Below are 14,151 nucleotides of genomic sequence, written 5' to 3'. Positions count from 1 at the left end.
CACACCCCCGGTTTTCTTCGTTGTGCTGGTGTCCCCCCCCCCCACCCCCGCTCTTCCTGGTTGTGCTGGTGTCCGGCCCCCCACCCCCGCTCTTCTTCGTTGTGCTGGTGTCCGCCCCCCCCACCCCGCTCTTCCTGGTTGTGCTGATGTCCGCCCCCCCACCCCGCTCTTCGTTGTGCTGGTGTCCGTCCCCCCCACCACCTCCGCTCTTCTCCCACCCCTGCTCTTCTTCGTTGTGTGTCACCCACCCACCCCCGCTCTCAGCTGTTGTAAATGAACAATAAAATGAATCATCTTCCTGAAGTACTGCAATATAAAGGAAGCTTATTATATCACAGTTTGCACTTCGCACTTCAGGGAAATGATGCATAAATATATTTTTACCCTTTTTTTAAAATTTAAGTGTGATCTGGGTGTCTGGGCGGAGCACCTAAATACGCCAACGTATTGTCATTTGAAAGCTTGAGAGCGGGGTGAAAAGGACTGATTACCAGGGTGTTTACATGTTTTATGCAGTGAAACAAATGTCTAAGGCCCTCGTTATGACTGGCCAAGCAAAATGGGCAGGAATGTCCCACCCCCAGAGTTACTGATACAGGCAAAATCCAAGTTGGACCCTAACAGACCACTAAAACATAAAGAATTACTGGGTAAAATCTGTAACACGGGTACTAATTCCCTTGGTATTTTCACATTTTTTCCATGCTTTCACACAGATTTCGTCTGTTTTCAGCAGTCAAAATCATCTCCGGTTAAAATAAAAAGATCCGTGGTGCTTCCACAAATCTCATAATTCCGAAGCGGTTTCTGGCCCCATGGGAATTAATAGGTCATTCATATTGAGGGCCTTATATGCTTGCAATTAGGAAGACTGCCTTGAAAAAGTATCAGCAAGTGGCAACCCTTCCTTCTGCTGTAAGAAGTAATTGCTCCTAGCAGTCAAGTGCTGGGCAGAATATTTCAATATAGTAGGCTGTGAGCTTTAGGCTTCATTGAGGTTTGTTTTTGACCTGAAATCAAATTATAAATTAAGCTGTTCCTCGTTGTGCTTGTTTGTCCCCCTCCCAACGCTGTCCCTCGTTGTGCTGGTGCCCCCCCCCGCTGTTCCTCGTTGTGCTGGTGTCCCCACCCACCCACGCTGTTCCTCGTTGTGCTGGTGTCCCACCCACGCTGTTCCTCGTTGTGCTGGTGTACGCACCCACGCTGTTTCTCGTTGTGCTGGTGTACGCACCCACGCTGTTCCTCGTTGTGCTGGTGTACCCACCCACCCATGCTATTCCTCGTTGTGCTGGTGTCCCCACCCACCTATCCACCCACACTGTTCCTCGTTGTGCTGGTGTCCCCACCCACCCACACTCATTGTGCTGGTGTCCCCATCCACCCACCCACACTCATTGTGCTTGTGTCCCCACCCACCCATCCACCCACACTGTTCCTCGTTGTGCTGGTGTCCCCACCCACCCACACTCATTGTGCTGGTGTCCCCACCCACCCACCCACCCACACTCATTGTGCTGGTGTCCCCGGCACTCCAACCTACCCACACTCATTGTGCTGGTGTCCCCACTCACCCACCCACACTGTTCCTCGTTGTGCTGGTGTCCCCACCCACGCTGTTCCTCGTTGTGCTTGCTCACCTGGCTGTGCTTGCTTTCCCTGGCTGTGCTTGCTTTCCCTGGCTGTGCTTGCTTCCCCTGGCTGTGCTTGCTTTCCCTGCCCCCTGACTGTGCTTGCTTCCCCTGCCCCCTGGCTGTGCTTGCTTCCACTGCCCCCTGGCTGTGCTTGCTTCCACTGCCCCCTGGCTGTGCTTGCTTCCCCTGCCCCCTGGCTTTGCTTGCTCTCCTGGCTGTGCTTGCTCTTCTGCCCGTGCTTGCTCTTCTGCCCGTGCTTGCTCTCCTGCCCGTGCTTGCTCTCCTGCCCGTGCTTGCTCTCCTTCCCCCTGGCTGTGCTTGCTCTCCTGCCCGTGCTTGCTCTCCTTCCCCCTGGCTGTGCTTGCTCTTCTGCCCCCTGGCTGTGCTTGCTCTCCTGCCCCCTGGCTGTGCTTGCTCCCCTGCCCCTGGCTGTGCTTGCTCCCCTGCCCCCTGGCTGTGCTTGCTCCCCTGCCCCCTGGCTGTGCTTGCTCCCCTGCCCCCTGGCTGTGCTTGCTCCCCTGCCCCCTGGCTGTGCTTGCTCCCCTGGCCCCTGGCTGTGCTTGCTCCCCTGCCCCCTGGCTGTGCTTGCTCCCCTGCCCCCTGGCTGTGCTTGCTCCCCTGCCCCCTGGCTGTGCTTGCTTTCCTGCCCCCTCCCTGTGCTTGCTTCCTTGCCCCCTCGCTCTGCTTGCTTCCCTGCCCCCTCGCTCTGCTTGCTTCCCTGCCCCCTCGCTCTGCTTGCTTCCCTGCCCCCTCGCTCTGCTTGCTTCCTTCCCCCCTCGCTCTGCTTGCTTCCCTGCCCCCTCGCTCTGCTTGCTTCCCTGCCCCCTCGCTCTGCTTGCTTCCCTGCCCCCTCGCTCTGCTTGCTTCCCTGCCCCCTCGCTCTGCTTACTTCCCTACCCCCTCGCTGTGCTTGCTCTCCTGTGTGTGGCTCTGGGTGTGTGTGTGGCTCTGGATGTGTGTGTGGCTCTGGATGTGTGTGTGGCTCTGGGTCTGTGTGTGTGGCTCTGTGTGTGTGGCTCTGTGTGTGTGTGTGTGTGGCTCTGTGTGTGTCGCTCTGTGTGGGTGGCTCTGTATGTGTGTGTCGGTGGCTTTGTGTGTGTGGCTCTGTGTGGGTGTAAATGCAATAGGTCATGCATTTGCGAGCTATTGGCATTGTAAATGACAATGCCATTTATTGATGATTAAAAATTAAAAAAAAAGTCATGAGCAATGCCAATAGCTCTACCTTTAATAATGTCGAGACCATTGCATTGTAAATGCTTGTTTTAAGGTGAATTTAGTAAATGCCTTCCTCACATTGCGGTGACAGAGGCATATACGTTTCTGCTGTGAAAAACAGAATGGGATTAGGTTCCACAGATATTTATTTAGTCTCCTCAGGAGGACTAGTTCCCAGTACTTCTAGTTTGTAGGCATTCCAGCTCTCTGTGCCAACTTAACAAAAGGCAGTTTAATGTAGGATGTGCATAGGGTTATTCAATGGTAAATTTGCATGCCTTTTGGTTCCGGCTTCTGTGTTTGGTGGAGCATGTTTCATAGAGCAATTACTTTAGGTGAGTTGACACAGAATTCAAAATGAGTTGGAAGGGCTTTTTTGGACTGAACACTAAACAGTAAACATATAGCGGTGAGGAAAGCTATTAATGGAGGCAACCCAGCCCTTCAATGGTGTGCAGTATGGCTATGTGGTTGTTGGGGCATGCAATTGCTGCTGATATGTAAAATATGATATCTTTTTCTTGTGTCTTGCAGCTGAAGAACACGAGTATATCCTACCTCAAGAGGCCTTTCCATTGCGTCATGAGATTGTGGATAACCCCTCGGCCTTGGATCACCTACAGGATAAGGCAGACTCACCTCACGTGAGTGGAAATGAGGCTGAGACGGTGTCCCTTACTCCAGTGGAGTCCTTCTCCCTCATCTCCATTTCCCATGCCCTATATGAAAACCGCTTGCCCTCTGACTTCTTCAGCCCCATTGTGCGAGACATGCTGCATTTTTATGCAGAGCAGGGAGATGTGCAGATGGCAGCATCTGTGCTGATTGTGCTGGGAGAGCGTATCCGTAAAGAGATTGATGAACAGACCCAGGTAAGCAATATAACTGAAGATGAAAAGCATTACTTTTGGGCGAGTTGTCCCCTTATATAATGCTGGCAGTAGGTGTCTTACTGAAAGTACTGGTAACTACAGACCTTTGTCATCGCTATCCTGTGCAGGGACTCTCAATGCATGTATTTGAAAATTATTCTGTTCTTTACTTAATAACATAATTTCAATATCTGTTAACTTTCATGCTGTACTTGTTTATTTGAAATGCTATCCCTGTGAATAAGTTATTTATTTTGCCATTGTGTTGTATGTCCCATACACAATCTTCTAGAATTGTGGAATGTTGAAGCTGTACAACAAAGATTTTATTTGCCCAGAGCAAAATTGTTTTAAAAAAAAGTCCAGGAATATGCTTATCTCTTTGCTCACCAGCTCTGCCTTCCACTGACTCCCATATCCTGGGTCCCTCTTGCCATGTGTTGTCATCCTGAGATAGTTTTGTTTAGTTCTCATACCCTCTAGTACTTAAACCCTTTTTGGAAATTATTTCTGCTTTTGGGTTTTATTCTGTTTTCAATCATTTTCTTTCACATAGCATGACAGTGATGCTGCACTTTACACCTTACTTACTAGACCTCCTGGCATAGCGAAGAACAGTTCTTAGTCCTCAGATCAATTTCCCATGAGGACATTTGTGTGATTTGAACTGGAGTTTAGTCCCAGTATGCCCTTCAGGGTTTAGCACACGAGTTTCTCCAGAGGCCTGCAAACCTTCCTCCAGGGTATCCAAAGTGTCTCATATTACTGACCACTTGTAGTAAGAAGAATTCCCAGGAAATCACAGGTACATCTTTGAAAGTATATTCTTCTTTATTGATATCATAGATTCTTCAGCCACAGTGCAGAGCAGTGCGTCCCCTCGGATCATGATCACAACTGACACAGCTGATCGAATCCTCGGTAACGCACACTCTAACCACAATACATAGTCAGCATTCCTAACGTGGTTACGTGGTTAGATTACATACTAAACATTCTAACAAGATCCAATTCAGACCCACTACAACACCTCCCCCTTTAATATGAAATGAAAGAAAAAAATAAACGAAACATAAACAAAAGCAAAATAATAATTTCAGTAAGTAACAAAATCCTCAAACCTAGCAGGCAATTTAATAGTGCGGCCACTCATAACGGATCTGCCCACGCTATTACTCCTTTCCTGTGAACCAGCAACAATAGGAGCTGGAACCACATTAGAAGCTGGAACCGCATTCACACTTTTGCCACCCTGGTCCTGTAACCAAAATGTCCATTCCAACTCACTAGGACAAAAACTCTTCTTTTTCTTCCTAATTAAGTCTGCCTGATCCCCACTCAATTTAACCACATGTCTCTTATTCCACCAACCTCTACCATTAAGGAAAACAGCCCCTTTTCCGACCTTATAAACCTTAACAGGATCATAAAAATGCGACTCACCTTTTCTAACTGCAAAAGGTTTCTTACACAAGACCCAGTCACCTATAGCAATATTTCATCCGAGATTGAATACGCTCCACAGTTTCTGGCAAATGAACAGAATGCAACTTACCTTCACTTTTATTAACTAGCCAAGAAGGCAGAAGCCAAGAATTAACTTTTCTACCTCTAAGTAATTCAAAAGAAGTAACACCAGTGGTGCAATGCGGAGACACATTATAGTTCCATACTTTCTGCTCTAAAAATGACCTAACATCTAAACCAGCTGCAATTGCCGTTTGAATTCCTTCTTTAAGAATTTTATTGCCACGCTCAACCAAACCGTTGGAAGCGGGAGAATACTTTGCCACCTTCAGATGCTTAATATCCAGAGACCTTAAAAACGAACACATCCTCTCAGATATAAAATGCGTTCCATTATCAGTGACTAAACATCTAGGAGCCCCTTCCACCAAAAACAATTTACTCAAAAACAAAACAGTATTTTCAGTATTAGGAGCATCAACAAACTTATAGTACATCCACTTTGAATGATAATCCACCGCAAGAATCAGATATCTGTCCTCCTCAGAAAGAACTAAATAGGGTCCTGAAAAATCAAGCCCCACCTTGATCCAAGCTTCCTCCGGAAATTCAGTTGGATGCAACAATAATTTAGGCATCTTCCAGTGCTTATCAGAAAGCAAACATTCCTCGCAGCCATCAATGAGACCTCTAACCTGCGCTTCCAGTCCAGGCCACCAATAGTGTTGCCTAATTTTCATGCAAGTTTTGGTCACACCGAAGTGGCCCGTATGTCCCTTTTTAATAATAACCTTCCTCAAACTGGACGGAGGGACAAACTCTGAGAATAATGCCATCCCTTACAGAAAGTTCATCTGCCACCAATGCAAAATTCTTAAGAGCCCCTGAAAGACTTCTAATCTCAGGCCAACAACCTTTGCAAAAGGCTAAAACTCTAGACAGAACCAAATCATCCAAACAAGCTTTCTTCCAATCTTCCTCCGAAATAAGAGAACCACAGTATCCAAAACTGCCACACATTCTACCTCATCTTCCTCAAAATTTTCCTCATCATCCTTTTCCATTAACATTCTCGACAAACAGTCTGCACGAAAATTCTTGCTACCCTGAATGTGTTTTATGTCAAAATTAAACTCCTGTAATTTGGAAACCAACCTCGTTAATCTAGCAGACATTGAATTACTACTAGAAACCTTGTTAAAAATGAAAGCAAGAGGCTTATGATCAGTCAAAATCTGAAACTTCCGTCCCCAAATATACATTTAAACATTTTTGAACCGCCCAAACACAGGCTAGCGTCTCGCGCTCGATTGTGCTATAATTTTTCTCAAAAGATTTGAGAGCTCTGGAAGCAAAAGCCACCGTTTGTTCCTGACCTTTTACCAGTTGACTAAGAACTGCCCCCAGTCCATTCATACTAGCGTCCACAGTGATCACTGAAACACAATCATCGCGAAAAGCATGCAACGCTTTCGCGGAAATAACCAAGTCTTTTACTTTTTCAAACACACCATTCAACTCTTCAGACCAGGTGAATTTTTGCCCTTTTTTAAGCAGACAGCGAAGAGGTTCAACCATCTGAGCGTAATTGCATATAAATCTTGCATAGTGTTCTGCTAAACCCAGAAAAGAATGCAAAGCATCTTTCTCCAGTATTAGGGGTGTCTTTCATAGATTCACATGCTTGAATATTCCCCGTTGTCGAAGTGGGAGTCCCACGGTACATAAAATAGCAGTAATATATGCATGTATATATGAGAAATATCATAAATAAAAATATACATACATAAAATGCAATAGAAATGTAAACTTTAAAAAGTAACATAGAACAGAATAGGCCCATTGAAAAGCCCAAGGGAGAATTCACTTTAGTAACATATTAGTCATTATGTGTTGGTCCACATTCCAGCCAATCAGGCTGTAGCCTCCTCTAGAACCTTCTCCTCAGAAGCCCAAGTCCTCAGATTTTCTACCACACGTTGTGTGAAGGGAGTCTCCCTGAGCTCTGCTCAGTTTTTCACCTGTTCTAGCTATTTTTCTCTTCAGAAATGTCTTCTACAAAGAAAACCCTTTTCAAGGCTTGTCCATCCTGTGGTAAATTGCGCCTTTTTCATGAGGACCCACACAGTAAGTGTATTTACTGTCTTTACCCGGATCATAATGCCTCTACCTGCAAGTTCTGTCGCACTTTTCCCCCTAAAACATTGAGGGATAGAGAGGCCCGTCTCCTTCTGTGGCTACAGAAGTTGAGATCTACTGAAAGTGTGGTTTCTGATGCTGAGAGTCTGTCATCTGGATTTTCAAAATCCTCTCAGAAGCGTGGGTCTGAGACTGAGGTTCCCTCTCCTTTTCTTAAGAAGAGTAGAATGCTGGGTTCTTTCAAGGATGTCTCCCCACAGGATTTGCTTCAGGCCGCGCCTAAGGGACCTGGATCTCTGGCGTCTAGAACCAAAGCTATGCCCTCCTCTTCTAAATCTGGCACTAGCTCGTCGACGGGCCCATCGACGCGTCTGTCGACGTCTTCAGCGTCGACGAAGTCAGTTTTGGCTGTTTCTACATCGACGACCACTTGTTCCTTGTCAACCAGCTCTGCAACGGTGACGACCATCTCGTCGACGAGCAGTCATGAGGTGAGACCCATCTCGTCTATCATTAAGATCTCGTCGACGATCAAACCGTCGACGAAGAAATCATCATCGACGCGCCTCTCGTCGACGGGTCCTCCGTCTACGAAAAGCAAGCCATCATCGTCGACGACCACTCCGACGACGAGATCTTCATCGTCGACGATTGCATCGTCGACGACAACCACTCCGTCGACGGTAGCCACTTCGTCGACGACTGCTCCGTCAACGGTTCCACCTTCGTCGACGGCTACATCCTCGTCGACGAAAGCATCTTCGTCGGCGGTAAAAGCTGTATGTCGACGACCAAAAAATCATCGTTGACCAAGAATAAATTGCCGATTCATACGCCGGTTTCTTCCACAACGGCGCAAGGGTCCCAGGGTGGTGCAAAGACTGTGGAGTTCTCGTCAACGGGCTCGTTGACATCGCACCAACCCCTAACTACTGCTACCGGGCTCGTTGACATCGCACCAACCCCTAACTACTGCTACCACCTTCAAAGTTGTTACTGCCTCGTCTCTCAAAACTATACCACTCATCCAGTTAAGTCCAGTAAGGAGTGGATCACAGCCTCCGGAAAAACTATTTCAGTCTGGAGAAGAGTAATCCGGCAATGATTCTGAAATGGATCAAACTTATGGGCCAGCTTCCAGTCCTTCTGAATTACACATTATGTGTCAGGATGATAGTGACGAGGATGAGGACGAAAATAATGACGTCGAAGATGGGAATGAACTTTTTCCACTTGATGAGGCAGAACCAACTAGTTATGAACAGGTTACACAAATCCCTTTGTCTTTGGTGCAAAACCTGCAGCACATGCTGGATGATTACAATCGTAGGTTTCCACCATCCTTGCCTACTTCTCCAGCACCTCAAGTGCCCCAGTCTCAGTCTCCAGCGCCTCGACCTCAGTTTCCAGCGCCTCGACCTCAGTCTCCAGCACCTCGACCTCAGTCTCCAGCACCTCGACCTCAGTCTCCAGCACCTCGACCTCCAGCTCCGGCGCCTGTTGTACCTACGTCTCCAACTGGTACTCGTCCAGATACCGATAATGAGGATCAAAATCCTCATAACACTGGAGATAACGACACCGATAATGAGATGCAGGATTGGGACAATTATAGGGCACAGACACCTTCTACTCCACCTGCATCACCAAGAGCATCACCGCCAGTAGATATCGCAAGTTTTCATAACCTTATGGTTCGTGCTGCGAAGAGGTTCCATCTAACAATTGAGGCGCAACAAACTGATTGTTTCTTATACGATTTTAAGGACTTGCCTCAGAAGCAATCACATAACATTCCTATAATCAACCACATATGGCAAGAAGGTCTAAGGTTAATGGAACGTCCTAATTCCATACCAGCTGTTTTGCCCAGATTGGACAAAAAATATAAAGCGCCACCTACTTCTCCGGCCGTTTTGGTTTCTCAACCTAAAGCGGATTCTGTGATCACTCAGGCGGCACAAAAAAGATCTCGAAATCCTGCCATACCTTTGACATCTCCGCCTGTTCAGGATGGCCGTAAGTTGGACTCCATTGGTAAGAAATTTACGACAATGGCAGCGACAACTGTGAGAGCATCCAACGCCTTGGCTATTCTAGGTCGCTACGACCGCCAAATGTGGTCTGAGATCGCTGGTCTGATCCCTCAGATGCCCAATTCCATCCGGGATGAAGCGCAGGCCATAATACAAGAAGGAGAGAGAATTTCGGCTGAAATAATCGATTGTGCCGTCGACATTTCATCCACTGGTTTTCGGCAACTAGCTGGTGCTGCAGTCTTGCGCTGTCAAGGCTGGCTAAAATCGACCACTTTCCGCCCAGAGGTTCAATCCAGGGTTTTAGATTTACCCTACGACGGTGAATCTTTATTCGGCAAGCATGTTGACGATGCATTGGAGCTAATAAAGAAGGACACTGACACTGCGAAGTCCTTGGCAACATTACAGTATCGAAAACGGCAATTTCGTGGGGCACGTGGTAGAGGAGGAGGAACCTCTACTTTTCGTGGAACAGGCCAAAATCGATCATACAACTACAGTGATAATAGACAGAGGGGCTCCTATCAGTCCCAGAGTCGTCAATCCACCTCCAGACCATACCAGCGTAAGTCCAATTACAGAGGTGGTGCGAACAACAATAAAAAACAGTGACAAATCCAAGCTTTACCCTCCGGCGACTGTACATCTTGGAGGTCGGATCTCAAAGTTCTTCTACAATTGGTCCAACATTACCACCGACCAATGGGTCTTGAACGTTATTTCAAAAGGACATACCCTGGAATTCACTAAATTCCCCCCCACTCGTCCACCTTCGGGTCCACCCCCTCCCCATCTAAAGGAACTGTTGACTCAGGTGAAGCTAATGATCAAGAAAGGAGCCATAGTGGTACCGCAAAATCAACGCGGCAGAGGGTTTTATTCCCGCTTCTTTCTAGTAAAGAAAAAATCAGGAGAGTGGCGTCCCATCTTAGATTTGAGGGCTCTAAACAAGTTCATTGCATCAAAGACTTTTCAGATGCTAACCCTGCTTTAAATCCTGAATTTCCTCATTCCAGGAGAGTTCTTTTCAACGATAGACCTTCAAGATGCATATTTCCATGTGCCTATACACCCCAGGCACAGGAAATATCTCCGCTTTACAGCCGGCTAGTTTCCTTACCAATTCAAAGTCCTACCATTCGGCCTTCGTTCAGCACCGAGGGTATTTACCAAGGTTCTAGCCCCGGTTGCTTCCTACCTGCGTCTCCAGGGCGTCCAGTTTTATCCGTATCTGGACGACTGTCTAATAAAGGCCAAGACTTTTCAGTTAACGGAACAGCACATTCAAGTCTGCACCTCCCTCTTCGAAACGTTGGGCTTGTCCATCAATTACCAAAAGTCGCACTTTCTACCATCTCAACAGCGAGATTTTCTAGGAGCCTCGCTAGATTCTCGGCTGGGGCAAGTGTTCGTTTCTCAGGAGAGACAAGATCGAATGATAAAGAAAGTACAGTTCCTACAGTCAAGACAGTACGTTTCTGTCCGGATATACAAATCATTCCTCGGCATGGCTTCTTCGTGCATTCAGCTAATTCCCAACTGCAGATTGCACATGAGAGTCCTACAGGAGGAACTAGACAAGCAGTGGAAGCAGGTATCGGGGTCGTTCGAAGACAAGATCCAACTAACGCCCCGCATTCAAAAAGCTTTGGAGTGGTGGGCTCATCCTCCAAACATAGCGACAGGTCGTTCATTCAGAGACGAACCACCAACACTTACACTGACAACAGATGCATCCCTAGAAGGTTGGGGGGCACATCTCGATGGGATGTCCGTGAAGGGAAAATGGACGGCGTCTCAGCGCACCTGGCATATAAACCGCTTGGAACTCCTGGCGATCTTCTTGGCCTTGAAGTCCTTTCAGAGGTTAGTGCGGGGACAAACATTGCTGGTGAGGACAGACAACACCACCAGCATGCACTACCTCAACAAACAGGGCGGCACAAGGTCTCTCGTGCTGTCACAACTGGCACAGGAAATACGGGATTGGGCTATCCAGCGGCACATACATCTCACAGCTGTTCATGTGCCAGGTGTGGCCAATGTTCTGGCGGACTCGCTCAGCAGAGCCCTCTCAGACAACCACGAATGGGAAATCAATCAGCCAACTTTGGATTTCATCTTCCGACAATGGGGCCGACCACAGTTGGGTCTCTTTGCAACTGCAACAAGTGTCAACGATTTGCAAGTCGACATCCACACAGGGAGTCGTGCGGGAATGCCTTTTCAATAGATTGGTCGAACGACTTCATCTATGCATTTCCCCCACTTCCGCTCATTCCTCGCCTGTTGCACAGAATGAGGTTCCAACCGTGCCAAATAATCCTGATTGCACCCAAGTGGCCGAGACGTCCTTGGTTTTCGGATCTTCTTCTATTCTCTCTGACAAATCTGATACCTTTGCATCCTCTGCCTCATCTACTAACGATGCAGCAAGGTCAGATCTGCCATCCGGATCCAGCATATCTCCAACTTCATGCATGGAACCTGAGTACAATGAATTTGCACGCATAAATATCGACGAGGATTGTAGGGTGGTACTAGCAAGTGCTCGCGCTCCATCTACCATCAAAACTTACCAGCTAAAATGGAAGCGTTTCTGTGCATGGTGCTCCACTAAGACCTTGGACCCCATGTGTGCTCAGCCTGAGCAGATCTTGCCGTTCTTCCTGTCATTAGCAAGATCAGGACTATCACACTCCACTCTAAAGGTGTTTCTGGCTGCAATTTCCCGTTTTCGCCATGATGGCGTAACATCTTTGTAGTCCTCCAGGATAATTAGGCAATTCTTCAAGGGCCTTTTTCGGATGTTCCCACCGATCCGTCGGCCCCCACCTACTTGGCGATTGTACTTGGTTTTATCTCAACTGCTTTTGCCTCCATTTGAGCCCATCCATTCTGCAAATCTAAAATTCCTCTCTTGGAAAGTGGCTCTTTTGCTTGCTCTGACTTCGTCCAGGTGTGTCAGCGACATCCAGGCATTTACTATACAGCCACCGTTTCTACAGTTCTCCAACGAGGCTGTTACGTTGAGGACAAATCCCAGTTTCATTCCAAAGGTTCCCAGTGATTTCCATCTCAATGAACCAATTATTCTTAAAACTTTCTTTCCAGCACCACAATCTGCAGCGGAACGCTCTTTGCACACTCTGGATGTAAAGCGCTGCCTCAAGTTTTACATTCAACGCACAGCGGCATTTAGAAAGACAAATCAATTATTTGTGGCATATGGCCCGGTGTGCAAAGGACAAGCTGTTACCAAACAGACTATCACCAGATGGATATCGTCTGCCATATCCTACTGTCATCAGCGGGCTGGCAAGCCCCTTCCTGCTCCAGCTCGAGCTCATTCCACGAGAGCTGTGTCGACTTCTGCTGCCCTCTTTGCGGGGGTACCTCTGAGACACATCTGCAGAGCTGCTACTTGGTCTAGCAGCCATACATTTACAAAGCACTACTGCCTGCAATCAACAGATGCCGCGGATGCAGCAGTGGGTCAAGCGGTGCTGCGGAATCTCTTCCGATGAAGGTGAGCCTCTGTAGCTACCCGCCTCCAGTCATAAAGGTTTTTGGTATTTGTTACTTATTTAGTGATATGTTTGCCAAGATTTTATTGTGTACCTCCTTTATGACTTATGTGATGATTTACTGCTTTCTACTCTTATTCAAGCATGTGAATCTATGAAAGACACCCCTAATACTGGAGAAGAACAAAAGTTACTTACCTGTAAACTGTGGTTCTCCAGTATTGGTGTCTTTCATAGATTCACATGCGACCCTCCCATCCTCCCCTTAGAGGCTCTCTTCTCCTCAGACTCTTATACTTACTTTGTGCTATGAAAATCTGAGGACTTGGGCTTCTGAGGAGAAGGTTCTAGAGGAGGCTACAGCCTGATTGGCTGGAATGTGGACCAACACATAATGACTCTAATATGTTATTAAAGTGAATTCTCCCTTGGGCTTTTCAATGGGCCTATTCTGTTCTATGGTACTTTTTAAAGTTTACATTTCTATTGCATTTTATGTATGTATATTTTTATTTATGATATTTCTCATATATACATGCATATATTACTGCTATTTTATGTACTGCTGGACTCCCACTTCGACGACGGGGAATATTCAAGCATGTGAATCTATGAAAGACACCAATACTGGAGAACCACAGTTTACAGGTAAGTAACTTTTGTTCTTATCCATGGGTGGTTTAGCCTCCTTAAGAGCTCTGATGACTGAAAACTTAGGTTTAATGCCTTTATCCGAAATCGTATGACCTAGGTAATCAAGCTCGTTAACCCCAAATTTGCACTTGTCCGCTCTTATCGTCATACCACTACTTTCCAAAGTTCCTAAAACCTTTTTTAACAAAATTAAATGCTCATCAGCACATTTCGTGAAGACCAGGATATCGTCCAAGTAGGCTTGGACTCCCACCAACCCCTTGAACAAGGAATCCATCACCCTCTGAAAAATACTGGCCGCAGAGGCCAGCCCAAAAGGGAGTCTCAGGAACTTATGCGCACCGAAAGGTGTAACAAACGTAGTAAGTTCCTGAGACTCCTCACTCAGAGGAATCTGGTGGTATGCGGACTTCAAGTCGATGAGGGAAAACCATTTAGCCCCCCCAAATTTGCCAGAAGCTCATGAATCTTTGGAAGAGGATGGCAATCCACCACGATATTCTTGTTTAAACCCCTCAAATCCGCACAGAGCCTAATCTCTCCAGATTTTTTTCTCGCCACAACAATCGGGGCAACCCATTGAGAGGATTCAGTGGGCTGTATA

General features: G+C 47.0%; 1 protein-coding gene across 4 annotated transcripts in view; it reads left to right on the top strand.

Annotated features, from left to right (window-relative positions):
- The window catches only part of WDR24 (WD repeat domain 24), a 178,035-nt gene that overhangs the window by 128,669 nt on the left and 35,215 nt on the right, over positions 1 to 14,151 (top strand). For all 4 annotated transcript variants that reach the window (XM_086941261.1, XM_086941259.1, XM_086941260.1 and 1 more), the window contains exon 8: positions 3,384 to 3,721. In XM_086941261.1, the coding sequence (XP_086797387.1) occupies positions 3,384 to 3,721 (338 nt within the window). The remainder of the gene's footprint in view (positions 1 to 3,383; positions 3,722 to 14,151) is intronic.

Source organism: Lissotriton vulgaris, chromosome 10, assembly GCF_964263255.1.
Source record: "Lissotriton vulgaris chromosome 10, aLisVul1.2, whole genome shotgun sequence".
NCBI classification, from domain to species: domain Eukaryota; kingdom Metazoa; phylum Chordata; class Amphibia; order Caudata; family Salamandridae; genus Lissotriton; species Lissotriton vulgaris.
This window is presented reverse-complemented; position numbering and strand designations above follow the sequence as displayed.